A 20,376-nucleotide genomic window follows, 5' to 3' on the forward strand; every position below is an offset into this window, starting at 1 on the left:
GGGCTTTAAGTTTAGCATAAGACTTAATAGAGATAGCTGTCGGTTTTGAAGACACCTTCAGAAACCGAAGGCCTGTCCAAAACCTCCGGATCACCATCAGGGTTGGCGCCAGAGGGGTGAGATGGAACCGGCTCCTGAGGCCCAGCTGATTCAGTCTGGGAGGCTATCAGAATTTCTAAATCAGCGGTAGTCAGGGGCTGCGTAGGCGCCTCGCTGAAAACTGGAGAACCGGCGGCAGGCCTTGCTGAGGCCCCCGTATCTGGTCTTGGCCTTGGTTGCCTGTCCTTATCCTTGCGTTTTTTAATCATTGCTGATGTCGGTTGCTCCGACATGCTATAGTAAAATTTTCTGACAAAATAATGTCGGGCGAAATCTGCCCGATGCTTGATTGTACGTTTGTTGAACCTAGCACAAAACCGACAACCAGAGACGTCGTGGTCTGGGCCTAGGCAAGGAATACAATAAGAATGAAAATCCTTATGAGGTATTTGCTTCCCACAAGAAATGCAATTATTAACTTTGTCTGACATCGGTCTGAGGCAAGAAAAGTTTCCCCAACGGGGTACTTAGCTTTAGAGAAGACTTCGGGCTGAAATTCGATTCGAAAATCTCAGGAGCTAGCCAACCGGCACTTGAGAACTGCTTCTGCTTCGGGCACCGCACGGCAAGAAAGACGGAAGAAAATGGCATCGGCTGCCTCTTTTATTCCCCTGTCACAATGACATCAGGGAAGAAGCGGCGACAACCGACGGACCAAGACTTTGGGATTCGGCCGACTGCGGGACCGCCTGACGGCAGGATGATGACTGCAGCAATATAACATGATGAACATCTGGAAATAGGAATACATGAGAACAGCTTATTCAGGACCCTCGGTTGAGATGCTCTTGCCCATTCCATCCAAAGCCTCAGAACCCTTATATCACATAAATTAGGTCCCACAATTTACCACTCTCACACAACATAAACAAAGCAGGAACGTGGACCATGTAAAAGGTATACTTTACTGGCCAAAAATAAGTCAAGCAAGCAATTTTACAACACATGACAATCGAGCAGGTTTCAAACAAGTGTTGAAGCACAGTGAAACTTGTATCAGACTGATTTAAAAAAACAGCCTAAATTCCAACAATGCACATTAATATCAGATTATAATAAAACAATGCCGACATGTAAAACACAAGAGCTCAAAGGTAAATTTAAAATCAGTGCAATAAACCACTCATTTTGAGAGGCTTAAGACATTCTCATTCAACCCGGTTTATGTTCATAACATTTACCTAATGATCCACTGATATTCAGCTGTCTCTGTTGTATTAATCATGTCCTCACCTCAAACATCTTTACCAATAACTTGCAATAAAAACTTAAATTAATGCCACCACACCATACATGTCTGAAGTATTATTTTTAGCTTTTCTAATGTCATACAAAAGTTCATAAACATGTCCCCTCAACATTTCATATCTGTGTTGTTTTTGGTCAGTCAAGTCTAACTTTGCATGTTCTACACCACTACTTTATATTAATCCTTATATCACGGCAATAAGAAAGGTATCAAAATCAAGGCTCTGTTCTGCATCCAAAGTGAGCAACACATCATGCCCAATAATTTTTCATTGGGATGCTGCTCCACTTCGGTGGGGGTTTACAGAGAATATCAGTGGTGGATATTAGTCCTCATCACCCTTCTTCCCCAAATACAGTCACCCTCTTCTGGTAGAAGGCAAAGGAAATAAAATCAAGCTAGCCGCTCAAGACCTCAGGAGTCTGATAATCCCCTACTTGGTAGAAAGGAACTCGGACGTAGGGAGCAGAGGTTACATTATGCCCATCCGTTTCCACGTGGACATCATCTTCAGAATCTCATTCCCAAATGCTTCCAAAGGGAAGAGAAACCTTCTCCTTTCACTACTTACTTGCAGCAGACAGTATACTTCACTTGCCTTATATATCTTACTAACATCTATGTGGTGTAGATGTCACACCTCTAGCAGCCTACAAATTTTGCATGCCAGAGAATTTTCTGAAAAGCACAATTAAAAACCATAACAAATTAACTATTTTGTGAATAAAAGCTATTAAAACTGTACAGATAATGCAATGTTACTAGTAAAAAGTATTCTTTACAGTGATAAGTATGTGCCCATTCATAGCCTTTTCCAGAAATACTGTAACTATAATGCACAGAAGCCCCAAATTATATTTTAAACATTTACAAACAAATGTTCATATCTTCAGAAACTGTACAGCCTAGACATATATTGATAGAATACTTTTGTTAACCAAACACAAGCTTTCACATAAGAAATTTTTCACAGGACAAGAAATTCCTCTAAGTGCTTATTTATTGAGATATTTACAGAAATATGAAAACATGCTTAATTGCATAATTAGCAAAACAAATACTGGATATCTCAAGACATGCAACTTACAGTGCAGATATCAAAAAATTTTCTTCAACATCTAAGCTTTCACGTAATGTCATACAACAGTTTGTACGTCACTTAGCTTTTTGAAGTACATATAGAAATACTGCTTATTTTCATAACTACTAGCAAACAACTAGCAATAATTCCAGTATAATGTCACCTAAACCATCACTGACAGATAATTCCAGTATAATGTCACCTAAACCATCACTGACAGGGAATTGTCCTGTCTCCCACACTATGTCACACCATACACCTCAATAATATACAGGTGTCTCAGTTATGAAAATACAAACTCAGGAATAAGTGGCAAACAAAGATTCATTTCTCTACTGCAGGACATCCTAGATGAACGGTCTGTCTTTTTGTTAACTCCTTGCCCTTTCTAATACTGCCTATTAGCTGGCAAGTTGCTTATAGAAGCCAGACACAAAAATGTTCTGGACACCATAAAATGGTGTGGGTGTGAACTGGAAGAATATAAAAAAGGCATTTTAGACTTGAGTGAGATAAAGTGAGAGGAGGAGTGCACAGAAGTGTCACGGGGCACCCCAGAACAAAAAACACATTGGTGCATAACATGCAGTACTGTCAGAGACTTAATTAAACTGCATTTGTTAATAGTATGTTCTCACACCTACCACCACCTGGTAAACAGCATGTGTGTTTCAAACCTTCAGGGATGTCAAAGAGAGTCAGTTCAACCACCAGCCCATTGGTGGCTGCCTTACGAGTGCCGTCCTGCAGCAGTACTAGTCCAGACACTTGAGCAAAAGGTGGGCTGGTACTAGTACACATCCCACAGAGTTGCCATTTGCTCTGCGGCACTTCTCTGCGTCCTTTCAAGATCAGCAGTCAATGACAGCCCAATTTTTCTCTCTCTCTCACTAGTTGAGGGACAACTCACAATGAAGCCAAGAGGCAGAGGTCTTCTCATGTGCGCATTTAACTGGAAGAAACATTAATGTTGGGCCTCTTGAACCCTTACCTTCTCCATCTGCTCTAAATACTGCTTGTGCACAACATAACAGAGCTTCTTACCAATCCACACAACCACCACACTAGGAAGCTGCCACATCCTACAAAAAAGGAGGACACGTATCCTGCTTCTCGAATATTCTTTAGAGGAGGATACGTATCCTGCTTCTCGAATACTCTTTAAAGGAGGGCAAGTACTCTGCTTCTCAAATCTTCCTTAACAGGCTGTTTTGGGTCCTAGCACACGTGACACTCATTCACAATGGGCACCCCTTCCAGTAATGGTGTGGGTGCTAAAAGAGGAGATGGATACTGCAGGGACACTGGAAACAGCCAAGGTTCCTGGGCACAGAATACATAAGGCTTCTCTGTGATTTATACAAGGATTAAACTAAGACCATGGGGTTCCTGGGCACAGAATACATAAGGCTTCTCTGTGATTTATACAAGGATTAAACTAAGACCATGGGGTTCCTGGGCACAGAATACATAAGAGTTCTCTCATTTATATAATATGATTAAACCAAGACCATGGGGTTGGGCACAGAGAGAACTCTGTGACTTATACAAGGATTAAACTAAGACAGTGGAAAAAAAGGAATTGGGGAGGGGTTAGGCTGGTTATAACGCATCACCCAAGCAGAGATCATCATGTGTGTACCCCCGAGCATAAAAACTGCAGAAAGCAAGAACTAAGTGCTAAAACGGAGATCTCAGAAGAGAAAATTCTAAGAAGATGCCCAATGCAGACAGCATCTGGTAGGCTGCTCACAGCCACAAAGGGAAGGTGAGGGAGAAAGACGAACCTCTGAAAAAGATGGTACCACTTGCAGAATAATTAAATGCAAGTCTTTTAAGCAGATATAGAAAAATAATGGATGTAGGCAAAAGAAAAATGCACAGGGGTGGTACACCGTATGCTGAAAGAGCCTTAACAGACTGAAAATAAATCAAAGCACATGTATTTGGCTAAAAGGGAAATCCTCATGGCAAAAGCAACAGAACTGGAACCCTTTTTCTATGACTAAAGAGCAACTCCTAGACAAAGTGAAACTAGCCATTACTCTGAAGCCTGCACCAATTTTTTTTACCTACTACCCAGGTACAGAGACTCTAGAGTCTGGAAGGGGGAGTGAATAACTGAAAATAGATGAAGTCAGAGTCTATCTCATGGTTTACCTACTTTACAAAACTAAAAAAAAAAAGAAAAAAAAATAATTTCTGAACTGCAAAAGAGTCAGACTACTGGAAATGATTCCACACGACTTACATAGAGTGCTGCACCCAATCCGTTTGTGACAGTACACGTTTCCATTTTCATACCATCCCTCCCTCATTTGTAGGTGCTTGATTAAAGTGCCTGTGCAGTTAAGAGGACATGGCTTTTATGTAGGAAAGGACGACATGAACAGCTGCACTCACCTGAACACTATCGGGATATTCTTCTGCTGTACAATGAACAAGATGGTTCTTCTGCCCCACTCGAACAAACAGGCAGTTGGCAGCTGCATCATTCTGCACAGTCAACGTGTCATAGTGGTAGTCTGTTAACTGCCCCATAGTCTGGTGCAACAAAGACAAAAATTAGTTAGGGCAGGCTTGCTTCCCATTTTGTAAAACTACATATTATCTGACAATGTATTCCTGTATATGCTTCCCTTCTAATTCCTGCACCAAGACAGACGGAGATTGCTCAACTTTCATGGCTTGTAGACAGTCTTGGTTCCTGTACTAAACACCAGATAAACAGATGCATACAAATGTGGTTGCAGTCTCGCATGCACATGTCCACTAAAATCTATCACTTGGCTCATTCCATTACTTCATTTTATAGCATTCCCTTCATGCCTTAAATCACTCTCATTCAAATTCATGTACAGCATGGATCAGTTAACATGGAGTGAATCACAGTATACGTTGCAGAAAGCAGTTAGTAATGCACCCCCACCCTAAAAAAAAAAACACTACTGTTTTGTACAGTAAACTGCTGTTACCTAAAACCCAAACAAGCAGCTTTTCCAAGTCGGGCAAAAGAACCCTGGTATTAGCAGGAAGTTAGTAAATCTTCCTTCACAGTTGGCACAGTGCAGTTTGCACAAGTCCCAGTCCTGAAGTCAAGCGCACAAGGATGCAAATGAGAAAGGCAATATAAATCACTTTCCATCCTCATTTTCACCAGCTAGCTGCCAACAATCCAGCCATAACCCTACCCCTTACACACGGATGGAAACAGGTTCCTCAGAAGCTTTACTCTTCCTTTCTTATCAAGCTTCAGATGCTCCAGGTTTGCTAGTGAACTAGAGGTTAGCAGCCAGACACTCATACAGCAGCATACTAAAAACAAAAAACAGCTCCTTCCGGACAAACCTGATTACAGATTATTTTTGGACAGTAATGTGAATATAAGCCTTATTCACCTAACTTCCTTTAGTATGAAGCTACCCTGCCCTAATATCTTATTACTCTAGCAAGAAGTCTAGGTGAGCAGATGGTGCAGACTCCTGCGTACACAGAACAGGAAGCCGTTCAGGAAATGCCTCGTTAAAGATGTACTGTTTTGACAGTAAATGCCCATAAAAAACGTTGAGTGCAAATACCAAGGTGTCAGATACAATGATGTAGTCTGACAGATGACTATTTCGGCGTCAGTATCATTTTAATATTTTTCCATCAAATCTGGTATTCATTCACATTCCGTGACAATGAAAGTGATTTATGTTAGGAATGCCTCATCTAAAAGACACAGAATGAGGATCAGTCCAACAGGCCAGTCGTACTTCTCACTCACACTGACGGGAGAAACCGATTAACAGAGAATTAATTTGGTTACTGGGAACACAACAAACATCAAGTGATTCTGGTCAAAGATGTCCCTTCAAATTATGATTTGAAACTAATTTAAATAATGGATAAATGCTTCCCTGCTATTTACTGTACTCAGATTTCAGAAAGGCATTTGACCCCATGAACTGCGGGTAACTACTGATGAAAATGGAGACCTGAGTGCAACTGAGAAATAGGAGATGCTAAATGAGAGAAGTAAAACTGAAGCAACGGGATGAAACTGCTAGAAACAGAGGTCACACCTGGAACAAATGAATACATTGTAGGATTTGCACACATCAAAATGTTAAACAGCAATGGTCCCTAAGGGATTTTAATGGGCTATACCACTTTAAAAAGGTATCAAATTCCACATGAAGCTCAATAGAAACAAAAGACTAGGAGCAGGCAATCAGAAATCTCAACCCACCAAGTCAATGCTGTAAGCTGAAAGGACTATAATCGGATATGTACAGACTGCACAACAGTACATTACATCACCTCTATTCCAACTCCTAGCCCAGGCCTCATCTGGATTATTGTGTTCGAATAAGGAGTCCTTACCCTCAAAGGTCGTGGTAACCTGTAGATACCACAGCAGTAAATCGACTAGCATGGCACAACATAGGGGCTGCAAAAGTACCATGAGGCTTGAACATGTGCTACTGGAAAGTATGGTACGGAAGATGCAGTTTAGGGCATGGCATCGGTGAAAGAAGCATCATCTACAGAGCTGAAAAGCAGCAGGTGAACAAGAAAGGAAACCAGTACTATAGGTCATGTGGGGGTGAACTACAATTTGCTAAAGGAGGGTTGATTCCAAATCCCCTTCCTCAAGGAATGGGAATAAAATAAGGTAAAAACATCACGCAGCCAAGTCTTGAAGGAAAATACTAAATCTGGCCTGCACCTCTGGCTGCCTGGGTTCAATAAGCAGATCCAAGTGCCAAAGGATGGCTAGAAAAACAGAAATGAGTGGCTGGAGACTAGCTGTCTCACTCCAGGACAAGGGGTGTGGGTAAACTAGACTGCAAGACGGACAGTATTTAAGTGTAAGCTTTATGGAACTGCAGTCTAAAAAGCAATGTGTTTCAACATTTCCACTGCTTCAGATCGTACAGAAGCAAGTTTATTACTCTACAAAATGGAGTACAAAACATTGCTGGGACAAGACAGGCAAATTCTCTGATAACATTGGCTTTTCATTCCCAATGCCATTCTGATAACGACAGTCACCAGTTTCACAAGAAAGGGTAAAAGGATGCAGTGGAGGTTTCACAGCTGAACGAGGAAGGAAAAGAACCTAGTGAGAGTGTGAAAAAAAAAACAACGGATTTAAAGAGGGCACGGAACATGGAAAAATAGAGAACAGTGAAAGGGCAGATGCATGCTCAGCAGATGTAAAAACACCTAAACTAAACCATACACGTATGCGTGACAGAACACCAGCCTGTTCACACTACAATGAGTTTTGATTAACTACAAACAGAACCCAAAAGGACTCGCTCCAGAACTCTAAAGAAAGGCAGCAAAGAACGTCTGGGACTACTTACTTTATTTATTTTGAATTTGTTAAGCATGGTAGAGCAGCCATTTCAATCTCAGCCCAGGGGTAAAAATGATAAATAGATTACATACAGAGTAACTGACAAAGCAATACATACATGCATTATACAGTGTGTGAATAAAAACGTGGCATGCTAAAAGAATCACAACAAAAAGAGTTCAGAACAAACTACATACAGGGAGGTAGGGAATGAAATAGTCACGTTATAAGATGACAGAGAGACAGCGAGAGGAGGGAGGGCGAGTGAGCAGTTGCATTTTCCTTGAGTCTTGTAATGTGCTTTTAGTTCTGAATGGAAGACTGGAAAATGGGGTGAGAGGAATGATCTTTAAGGAAAGATTCCCAATTTGGTACAGAGGGCGGGGAAAGCATGATTTTACACTGAAGCCTAGGTTTGGAGTTGAGGACAGAGTGAGCAAGACTTCTAAGGCTGTATGTTGGTAGAGCTCTGAATAGTCTGAAGGCTAGTGAGGTATCAGTCGATTACTTTAAACCACCGAAAGGATAACAGAACATCAGCAAGCATACTTCACCTTTTTCAATGGTTTTGCAATGGTGTTCATTTCTTGGGAAGAGACGGATTAATTTGAATATGGCATTTGAGATGGTCTGAATGGTGGACGTATTACTTCAAGGCTGCAGAGGGAGACTATATTCGAGCTGAGCCAGTAAGATACCTTTTACCCATGACATTCTTACAGGGTCTGGAAAGGAGATAAAAAAAATAAGACCACCTTTTTTGTGCATTTTTAAACACAAGGTGAGGATGGAAATTTAGGAAGAGATCCAACTAAATGCTTAAGTATTTAAATGTAGTGACACTGCTGATGGTGTTAATCAGAGGTCTAGAGATAGAAATGAGCTTTTAATAATGCTAGTAACAAAAGGCTCAAGGTACTACCAAAACACTACAGGACAACAAATACAATTTGCTTCACATTAATAAGAGTTATGAAGCTGCAGAAAATTGTACCTAGAAGCCTGTGAGGTACAACAAACAAAAGAAGTTGAATTCACAGCAACCATGTCATTGTCAGACAATACTTGTATATTTTCACGGCCACCAAAGTAACAGCTACATAAGGCTTCAGATGTGGCCTATCTAGATTTTACCAAGGCATCCAATAGGCCCCACAAGCAAACACACATTTAAGTTACCTAACCTCTGACTTGAATCAGAATGTGGTGGCCTGGATTGGATATAAAGAAGGCCTGAAGAGTGACATCAACTGGGATTCTGAGATACAAGGCTTCTTCAACTGCAATACAGCAGGGCTGAATTCTTATATTGGTCAAATTTCTACTAGACTACAGAAAAAACTACATCGCTGAGATGACAGAAATCTAAAATGAAGTAGCCATCAGAAGGGACTTTTGCAAAACAAAAATCAGCAAGTCAGCGTATCAAAAATGTGGCAAGTCAGATTCAATGCATTAAAAAAAAAACACGCACAAGGGGAGGTTATATAATGGTCTGTGAGATACAGAAAATGACAGTTGCTAAAATGACATTAGGCAATGTACAATTGGACCAACTGAGAAAGCAGCAACAGCCAGGAGACTAAGGGATGTACAGACAATAGGCAATTATAGCAGCAAGCTAGTTATTCTTCCTGTACAGACAGCTGCACAAACCTTAAACATAAAACAGAAAGCATAGTTTTGGTGTTACATCTACTCAAAAACAAAAAAAAAACTGCTGCAAAGGGGAAGCAAATTGTTGCATATAGACACCCTAGAGAAAAGCAATGATCAGCAGAATGACGGAAACACGACCCGTCAATTTAAAGACCGCAATTACTTTCGGAGGAGTTATAGAACAATATGAATCACAATTTGCTCAGAAAAGAACTCAAAAGTCAGAAGATAATTATTTTAGAGAAAGCTATAAACTAAACAAAGCAGGTATCCAAAGAAACTTGTAGAAATAGTGTACTTATGCTTAAGAAATGAAGGTTACAACCTTCTCCGTGAAAGCAGGTTTCCAACTACTTGGAAAACTTTCTTCAGAAATTCTGAAATCCTCTTATTAAGGCTTAATGGCTACCACTCTTGGTGAACTTTGGATAGCAAGGCTTCTCTCCACACATGCAGTTCAGGGCTACAGCCTGCGTATTCCCCAAGTGATCCTTCTCATACTCGAGCCTTCTGTAATATTCCATCAGGTCTTCCAGGACCTTGTTTTTTACCTGCATTTTTGAAACCCCCTTCAATGCTGCAGATACACAAATCACAGGTGCAATACACTGCCATCTATGATGTGCCATAATATATTTCCTACCATAGTTTTTTTTCTCCCAACTTACCACAAGAAACATGGCCTACCAATGGCACAGTAATACCACTCAAGCACCATTAATGAAAATCATTTAGATACGGAGCAATGCCTCTTATAGTTTTCCACATTTCAAATGTGTGGAGCACTACAGGGCAGCAAAACAGGCACACACAGTAATGCACGCCATGTCTGCTATGTTAATGGACCAAAATACTTGCAGGAGCTGAAAAATTAATAGCTTTGCCAAGTCTAGACTTAACATTTACTTTTGGGTTACCACTCCTTAATTTGTAACTTCTCAAATAAGGGGACTGCACTAGTTATCTTCCCCTGGTGTTTGCTCAATACCTGTACACAGGGGACACTGCTAGGATTGCTTTTTTCACACTGCTGGCAATTAAGTGAGCAAGTGAAAACGCAGCCAGTCCTCATTGTCCTGCCACTCAACATCCTGACTCGGCTGAGTTTCTTGATTACCATTTTAGTTATGCAACACTATGCATTCCTGCATACTTTCCCCCCACATACCAGATATCTTTTTTTTTTTTTTTTTTTTTTTTTTGGTGGTGTTTTTTTTTTTGTTTTTTTAAACTGTGATGAAAAATGGGCTCTGACTGCCTTCTTTCTGTTTGACTTCTTAACATACCCAAGTCCCACCTGCTTCCAGTGGTCAAAATTCTGGAGAATTCTGCTGCATGCTCAAATATATTTAAAGAAACTTTTTAAGCTCATATGCCACTATTTCAACGTTCCCCTCCAATTATTTCTCAGAAAATCTTCCAAGGCCTTCTCTAGGCCCCTACCTTTTTTAAAGGTCATCCATCATTCTTTACTTTTAAATCACAATCTTTTCCATGAAGTCTTTTTTTTTTTCTTCATTTTTCAACACAGAAATCATGTTTCTTCTCCTTTCTGGTACAGTTGTTTGTGGCCTTCCACACATCCATCTCAGTATATTAATACCTCTACCCATCTCTTTCCCATCATTACGTAATGCTACATACTTTCATTTTTCAAGTCCCTCTTCTTACAGTCCAACATGCCGCATCTGCACCATTATGGATTATAAACGTATTGTATCATGACTTCTGCAGTAAAGTGGTTCATCAATCTATACTTCTCTAATCTCTTCTTAACTAGTAAAACACACAGTTGTAGCATGCTACTCCTCACTTGTCAGGGTCCCCATAATCCTTTAATCTTTTGGCAGTAGATTGGGAAGTATGATTTTAGGAGTGCAGAGTTAAGTAACCAAAACAATGAAGAGCTTTTCTTACCCTTAACTCCTAATACACACTTGCAGCAACTCAGCATTTTGAATTTTCTTTCTAGTCATTGCATGGCTGTGACAAAGTATTGATTTGAGCGACTGTCTCATACAATTCTGCTCACAAATACTGAAACAAAAGCTCTTGAATATGAACTGTATTTGGAACCAACACACGCATGCACTATATACACACACAAACCTCTCAATTATGTACACATAAGTGCATGCATACATTTACATATAACTTGTATATAAACTTTGAGGTCACATCATCATCACAGGGAAATGGGAAAGCATCGGCAAAACAGAAATCTGACCTTTTTTGGAAAAGACGGGCACAATTACATACTAGTTATCACACAAATGGATGTTCATCACTAAAGTTTTGTTGACAAACCAGGCCCCCCATTGCATTCTTCATAGTTTCAAAATTCAGGTCAGATACCTGTTGTAACCCATGTTCTACACCACAGCATATCCCTGGTGTGCTGCCATAATAAGCTACTACCCATCTTCAAGTGAACACAGCATAAGGATTATTATGTTATCTTTTCTTGTACACATTGGGACCAAAAAATAGATCTAATGGTGTGCTTATCAACAGTGTGAAGATATTTACGGTTACAGTGTTCTCTGCCTGGCTCCACTCCTGTATGCATCTGTGCCCATCTTTGCACATGGATACACCGGCCTACACATTCCAGCCTCTCACATATCCATAATATGCTATGTGGATTTTGGTTCTGTACCTTCATAGCCTTGCGGGAATCTTCACCACTCCCGATCACAATAGTATCTGGACCTCCCATACTACAAAAGCTCTTTAGGTGAAGGGAACCAGACACTGGCACAGTAGAAACAGCAAAATCCTGCAAGATATCAAAAAGGATAAAATCAGTTTCACTGGAATTCAATGTCCCAGCCAATACAACAGACAGTACGTGGATGCATATAATGGTTTATGCCAATTCCAGCTACATCCCTGGGAACATTACAGAAGTCTCATACCAAAGGTAATACCAGCATCGGTAGCTGCTTTCATAGGTCAGTCTACAGTGTACACAATTCAATAGAAACAAAATGCCTTGTCTTGCTCTTAACTGCACTGGATAAGTGCAATCAATACTGTGCGATGAAACAAAAAAAGGATCTACAAGTAGCAAAAGCACCAGTCCAAGACTGAAAACAAAGGCCAGTGCTGGAAGGAACAGAAATATACAGGCATGTAAAATGTAAATATTGTGGGAAGAAACAGCCAGGGAATTGTTATGGCTAGGCTTGTATAGGCCCTAGGGCCAATAGCCTAGTACCAACCAATGAACCTAGGTGCCAGGTACTCTCTCCTGTTGAGAGCTGTAAAAATAAAGCTGCTGGTTATGTCATGGGCGGCATACTGCATTGTGAGACCATAGAACTTCCACAGCCACAATACTGAATCCTCAACAGCCTACAATGTCAAAGGAGTCGTCGTCGTCTTACACAGACTACACAACAGCAATTCCCTCATTACATGAAAAAAAAAAACGGTGTGTGTGTGTGTGTGTGGGGGGGGGGGCACACAAAACCTTGTAAATATTCCATAACCATCACATATCCCTATTAGAAAACTTCAGAATATACAATTTTGTTTGTGGTATGTCTTGGAGGGCATACTGCATTGAGACCATAGAACTTTCAGAGCCATAATGTTGAATCCTCACAGTCTACAATGTTAAAGAAGCAGAAGGAGTCTTGCACAGACAACACAACAGTAATTCCCTCATTAGATAAAATGGTAACCATCACATAATCCTATTAGAAAACTTCAACACATACAATTTTGTTTACGGTATAGTCTGTCTGCTTAGCATTTTGACACACCAAACCTAGCTACAAGTCATTACTACTTAAAATCCATGCCTTAAAAACAAAAAAGGCGTAAATATATTTAATATTTTTCTGGACTAAGCCTGGTACACACTTCACGTGAAGGTGGTCTCACCTTCTCATTTGCCCTTACTTAGACAATCAGAATACATGAATATTCCTTCCTCCTGAATGCGTGCAGTCTTGAAGTATAACTCAATAACGGAAGTGTGGGGACAAGGTCCTTTACACCCTGGTTGCAGGGTGTGCGTGCCTCCCTGCAACAAAGTACTAAATTTATTTCTTGGCATCTATTTCTGTGCAAAGTTTTCTGCTCTTTATGTACATAAAACAAACAAAAAAATCTTGAAAAGATTTTACACTCACCACCATGCAATATACATTAAACCCTGAAGCTACAGTAGCTCAGGATGAAAGTCACAGGGTCTGAATCTTGCCACAACGTAGTGCTCTACACAGACTTATCCATATCATCAACTGCCAATGGCTTCTGATAGAAGCATAAGGAAAAATAATTCAGGCCTTGACATTAAGGATAGCACACAACTGCTAGAAGATGCTGATGCCTTAAAGTTCCACAAGGACTGCAACCAAGTCCGACAAAGACAGAGAAAGGGAGCATGTTATATTAAGACTTGAGGTTACAAGTTATTTTCAGGCCGCTTATAAAACAGATCTCCACTACATCAGACAGTAGGTAAAGCAGGGCAGTGGTTGTGCACCTCCATCAACACTAATGTCCAGTGTGGCACCAGACGGAAACTCGTGGCTGCTACTAATCCCAGCTCCCAATGGTGTGTTGCGGTTCAGTATCTCTAGAGACAAATATCTATGGTTGGAAATTTACCAGATCCCATCAACATCCACAGAAAACTAGCGTCTACTAACTTCTGTGATACAAATCCATTGTGTGTATATGCTAGTATGGAAAGCAAAGACATAACACAAAAGCAAGTATTTTGCCAAAATTAGCTTCAACACAGGCCACAAAAATTCCCAGTGTGTCTAGAATACAAGGCCCCCTCCTTTTCAAAACAAAGGTCCAAACAAAGCCTATGAGCAGCTGCTTCCCTCTCTGGGAGGAACTTTTAGCCCAGTCATATTGGTACCAGATAAATCTTGGTACAAATTATCAAGTCTTCATGTTCCATTAATTCTAAATGCTTTGAGATTACACAACAAAATGTGAGAAAGTGGTTTACTTCCTATACATACAAGACAATTCTCCTAGAAATTGGAGCATCCTGAACAATGCCTACCAGACCAAGCATAAGGTCTTGATTTTTCCTCTTGTGTCAGTGTCAACAGTTTTTTTTACAAACTTTCAAAAACTGAAAACAAAAACTATGAATGCTAACTATGAAACGGTCTTAATTCTTACTTTAAATGTGTCGGCAACAATTTCAGCTCCCCTGTGATTCGTTCTTTTGGAGATGCCCACAAAAAACTCTCGCCCTATAGCAGGAAACAATATAAAAAAAAATTTTTAAAAATGAGAGAACATGATTAGAAAATAATATGAGCAAGTGACTAACAGAAATGTTTTTAATATTAAATAAAAGGGCATAGTAAATGCAGTGCTCCACCCCCCCATGCAAAAGCATTACGTTTGACGCAACTTGTACTTTTCTCTTACCAAAACGTTAATGGTTAACTTCAGAAAGCATACATTTCTAAAAAACAATTCTCATGCATCATTTTATTTTTTTGTGAAAAGTGGCATCAAACTGAAGTTTTCATAAATGTGCATACATTTTCTTCTTTCAGGGTCTGTGCACACTTAGTTACTGTGATCCAAATTAGCTGGCCTTGCACATTTTCTGCGGGGAGGAACAAAGTCCTGTTCAATGAAAACATGCAGAAGTATGAGCAATAGTCTGAGATACCAAGCAGACAGGGAGGGGAAGTGGGAGATAGAAAAAAATTTCAAACGTGAATTATGAGTAACTGTAAAAATGGCTCAAACAATCGAGTGCATGTGTCCATGTGGGAGGAAAATTCTTCTACAAGACAGGAAATAAGGACCGATTATGTTTCTGCTATGGAAAAATCTGATAAAGAGCTTAAGGCACTAATGAATGAAACTCAGGGTAGGATCATCACCCAAGATTCTAAAGTCTTTGCAAATCAGTAAGGTATTGGGGGAAGGGGGCGGCGCAGGAAGACGACCCCTCCCCCATAAACTTTTTTTTTTTAATATGACATTCTATCAGCGTCATGGCACTTAACATTCAGGAGGTCGATGAAGACTTTAATGCCCCATGAGCAGCCAGTATACTACAAAATGTAAGTAGAGAATTTCTGGACAGTTAAAGGATCCAAGGCTTTTTTTTTTTGGTTAAAAATAGTGTTTTTCCTTTAGGATCTCCATTTGCCCAGGTCTTTTGTGACCATATCAAACTGAAAAGGACCAGCACTGATAAAATGTGAGGTGAAAGAGCTTTTCTGTATTTAGCTTGAAAGAGTTCAGTACACCATGTATGTGCATATTCCAACATTTCTGGAGCAGTTTAGTATCAGTGGGCAACAGTGCCAAGCTTTCAGTCAGCAAACTTAGTCAAACACACCTCAGAGATATTGGTTTGGATACATACAAAAATGCCACCATACCACCTCACAAGTACGGCACCAGTAACTTTCACTACCTGGGATCTGTTGGATAGCCAGTTTGCAATCCATGGGTTTACAAATTTTCAATATCATCAGCATGGGGAACAGTATCAAAAGCCTCGGCCTGGTCAAGATAATACTTTCAAAGAAGTCTGCAAAGTTGCAGACAGGATTCTACCATAAACTATACTGAATGGGGTCTAGATTAGCTATGTTGCTTCCGTCTGCATAAATGAGCTCTGTTACAATATGTTCCATAGCTTTGCACATAAGGCTGGGGAGGCTGATAGAAGGACCATCTTTGTGTATAGGAGAGACACTGGGAATTCTCCAGGCATCAGGGACACGCCTATGGATAGGCTGAGCTTGAACAGTGCCATACTTGGCACTGATGAGAATGAATCCTGGTATGTAAGCTATCCCCACAGAAACAGTATTTTTAGCCTTTGACATGATTTTACTATTGTTACATGGTGACTATAGGGGAATTAAGCTTTCAGGGACAGTGGATACAACAAAGCGGGTAGATGGGGTAAAGTTATCATTAAATTTGTGTAATATATTGGCTATATGCTTGGGATAGAAATGATAGCATAATGAGTGAGCTCGGTACGCGGTGGTGCTGTGGTAGCGTTGTCGCCTCACAGTAAGACACTGTCCGGTTCAATTCATAGCTACAGTGTCTTCTGCGTGGAGACATGCGTAAATGGGTGTACCTTCATTGAAGGTTGTGCATCAGGGCTGGTAACTCTGCACGTAAAAATCAACTACCAATCATCAGCGGACCGGAATTCCGCTGTGGCGACCCCTAACCGGGAAACGTCGAAAGACACAAACAATGAGTGAGCTCAGTACATTGTTGAATATCATTCCTTAATTCCCTGACATAACTGAAGGATTCGCAGGTTTTCTTTACCTGAAGTGACTTGGAGTTTCACCAGAGAACTTTATTCTTGAATTCAGCAGTATATTTAGGGCTTGGGCAGATGGTTATAGACATTTACATGCAAATGTTCAGATGATGGTAAAACTTGTAAGTGGTAGGCCTCTCAGTTGTGATTTGCAGGAAACTGTTGAGAATTTTGTCTAGGGCTTTTCCAAGCTTATTTGTCTTTGTTTACCACAAAAGTCCAACTGGGTAATAACCATTTTCAGTGGAGGCCCGGGGATAAATGCTCCATTTGCTTATACTGTATTATACTACAGTACCAGTTAAAGATAGTACTTACAATTCTATTTACATTTATACACAAACAGTAGTTACATTTATCCATTCTAAGATTTTACAGAGGTGAAGTTACTACAGACAAATACCAAGTGCAACTTAGCGGATTGTACAGGCAGCAGTTATGTATAAAAATTAAAATAAAAAACATGCTACATCGGCAGTAAAAACATCATGAACAGCAAAATTAACAAAACGGTAAGTGCTTTCGTAGAAGCTACTTCTTCAGACCACATAAAACAAGAATAAAAAAACTTAAATATACATATTAAATTATACACCAATAAGAGAGATTCAAAATCACATATCTATCAGGAATACAATAGATAAGGTCTGCTTTTCTTTAATTTAGGTTTTAAAGAGATCTTATTTATCCCCTTCCTTGTCAGCTTGTAAGTGCAGGACCCAAAATAATTCCCTGTCCTCTGTATCATTACTCGCATCACCCATTATTCTTCATAACTTCTATACCTTTAAACTTAAAGATATGGTCCTGATTAGTGTCTACATGATGTTTAGTTAATGAATCAATGTTCCTTTGTCTCCAGTCTCTCGCATGTCTTCTCATTTTCTCCATTAAGATCCTATTAGGTTTACCTATACAAAATTTGAAAATACACACTGTAATAAATAAATCATTTTACACGTAGCAAAAATGTTAAACTTGTATGTTTTCGGAGTAAGCATGAATAGCGGATTCGTCATGGGTGATTCAGATGTCCAAGATAGAGTCGTGGGTAATACAATGTGAGGTGATGGTGTTTCTGACACACACACACACACACACACACACACACACACACACACACACACACACACACACACACACACACACACACACACACACACACACACAAACCAGGCAGTTATCCAAGGGTCTTAAGTTATGATACGACCTAAACCTTGGTATACAAGAGGGCTGTCACTATCTCAGAGTAAAAAGGAGGCGGTATGTTAAGAACTGCGTTTAAGGGAAGGCATGTGTAAATTAGTTCAGTAGCCAGGCCTCTGTAATGAGTTAGGTTATTGAAAAGGTTTAGGTAGAATTACCACTAGGCAGCGTAACTCATTAATACTCATACGGTGTGGAATGTAACACCTCTAGCAGCCTGCATGCATTCCTGGCCATTTTCTGAAAAATCGACTAAAAAAGCATAAGATAAATGTAAATACTCTTGTGAAAAACAACCATTAAAAACTCAAAGAGCAATGTTATCAGCAAGAAGTTTTCTTTACAGTGATAAAAATGCATCCATATTCTTCAACAAATAATAAAATATTAATGCACACAAACCAAGATTTATATTTTAGTTAAACTTTCACAAAAACTGTCATATCTTGGAGACTTTACAACCTAAACAAATATAGTTAAGGACTTGTTAAGGCATGTGACAGCAAAAAATTCATATTTACTGAAATATGAAAACACATGCTTAACGGTATGCAATTAGCAATATAAATAAAACAAACTCTCCAGATGTGCTATTTAGAATGCAGAGATCAATAACAGTTTTCAACATCTAAGGTTTTACCTAATGCCATGCAATAGTTGTAAGTCAAGGAAATATTGCTTATTTTCTCTTACTTCTTTTCTCTAATTACCTCGAAAATGTTCCAGTGGCACTTCTACTTGTTTAACCACTGGATTACTGATTGTAGTTTTTTTTTATATTGTAAACTAATGGTTTCATTTACCTATAGATATAATCAACTTTTATTCACGTAATGAGGAGCTTTTCTCCCCAGGCCTCTTCTGACAATGAGCTCTGAATGGCCTAGTGGACTTTCCCCAGTAAAAAAAAAATGCAAATAAATTAAATAAAATATTTTCTTAATTGCCAACAACTACAAATATCTCCAGTATACTGGGATGTAAGTGGACACTGACAAAAGATTTTCCTGTCTTCCGCCATGGCATTTCATACCAAAGCCCTCAAAACCACACAGTTGTCTTATGAAAACATGAGCATAAATATGAAATTGTGGCAAGCAGTGATTAGTTTCCACTTCAGGGCATCCTAGATTAACAATTTTAATGCCATTCTATTAACTCCTTGCCTTAATATTGCCTATTTGCTGGTTCGCTACTTAAAGAAGCCAGACCCCAAAAAATATCCCATGTGCAGCTATGGGCATCAGCTGGAGGTATACAAAAAGGTGCAGTTGGCTTAAATGAGTTAAAGGGTTAGAGTAGGTGAATATAGCGAAATGGGTAGAAAGAGGTACTCTTTGCTAGGATGTAGTACTCATGTCTGCCTGAATGCCTGCCCCATTCAGACAGATCTTGCCTTTGTACCGGAAGGAATCCCTAGAGCACAATAAAATGCCACTATCTGAGGGGAGCCTTGACAGGTCAGCAGGCACAAGAACAAGTCAGCTAGGAGGAGAAAAATAAATATGGCTAATAAAGTGCAGAGTTACACTAACTCAGCCTCCATTCCAAAAAACAGGAAAGTTTTTAGGCTACTGTACAGGGCTCTGGTGAGGGCTTAGATGGGAAAGTATTTGCAATTTTGCAGAGCATTTAAGTAATGGAGATTAAAACTAGTAAGCGGTGGTTGCGGATAAGGATAAAATGTGCAATTGAGAGAAGGGAAAAGGTCCTTAATTGTTTTCATCCAAGGTTACAAAGGAAATATATGGTTTAGGTATTAACATGGGCTACAGGGCAAGCCTGTAAACTAAATGTATACATTCATGTTGGATTAAGAACACTTTTCACAGACAGGAAGGTGTATCACTGCAAGGTGCTTCCATGACTGTTAAATTACTTCAATGTACTGTAAGTGGCGGCATAAACGGAGTGCAGGAGATAACCGGCTGAGTAAGAATGGCAGCTATGGGGAAGCCAACAACATTCAGACAAAGTACTTTCTTTAGCTTTCTTCTGCTGGCAATTTGTACATATATGTATGCTGAAGAATTGCAAAAGATCTTACAGACTCAAAAGCATACAATACTACTATCAAAGTAATCCTATAGGTGTCCTGAAAATACTGAAGTGTAGATAAAGGGACCATCTACAAATACAGATCTGGATACTGCTGCCACACAGTGATGTAAATTAGATTTCTACTACAAAATGAAAACTGCACGCACCTCCTCTGTTTTGCATGTGTATGTATGCATGTGTATGTGTATACACACACACAAACTAAAGCTAGAAAGGGGGCACACAAGGGGAATCATCCGATCATCATGCAGAGTACACAGCATCACTCATTTTAATTATCAGCTGTTCTTTTAGTGCCTTATCTACTTCATAAAGCATGGCAAGCTAAACAAAAAAAATAATGCATAAACAGGAAGCATATGTAAGCTACAACA

At 39.7% G+C, this 20,376-nt stretch overlaps 1 protein-coding gene across 8 annotated transcripts in view; it reads right to left on the bottom strand.

Moving 5' to 3' along the window:
- Positions 1 to 20,376, bottom strand: part of DDAH2 (dimethylarginine dimethylaminohydrolase 2) — a 385,101-nt gene that overhangs the window by 76,840 nt on the left and 287,885 nt on the right. For 7 of the 8 annotated variants that reach the window (XM_044083225.1, XM_044083229.1, XM_044083228.1 and 4 more), the window contains 3 exons: positions 14,596 to 14,669; positions 12,098 to 12,217; positions 4,833 to 4,973 (listed from right to left, as the gene is read on the bottom strand). In XM_044083225.1, coding sequence (XP_043939160.1) covers positions 4,833 to 4,973; positions 12,098 to 12,217; positions 14,596 to 14,669 — 335 coding nt within the window. The remainder of the gene's footprint in view (positions 1 to 4,832; positions 4,974 to 12,097; positions 12,218 to 14,595; positions 14,670 to 20,376) is intronic. The other variant, XM_044083232.1, reaches the window with a different exon arrangement.

Source organism: Protopterus annectens, chromosome 9.part0 (genome assembly GCF_019279795.1).
Source record: "Protopterus annectens isolate FY-2018-M chromosome 9.part0, PAN1.0, whole genome shotgun sequence".
NCBI lineage: Eukaryota > Metazoa > Chordata > Ceratodontiformes > Protopteridae > Protopterus > Protopterus annectens.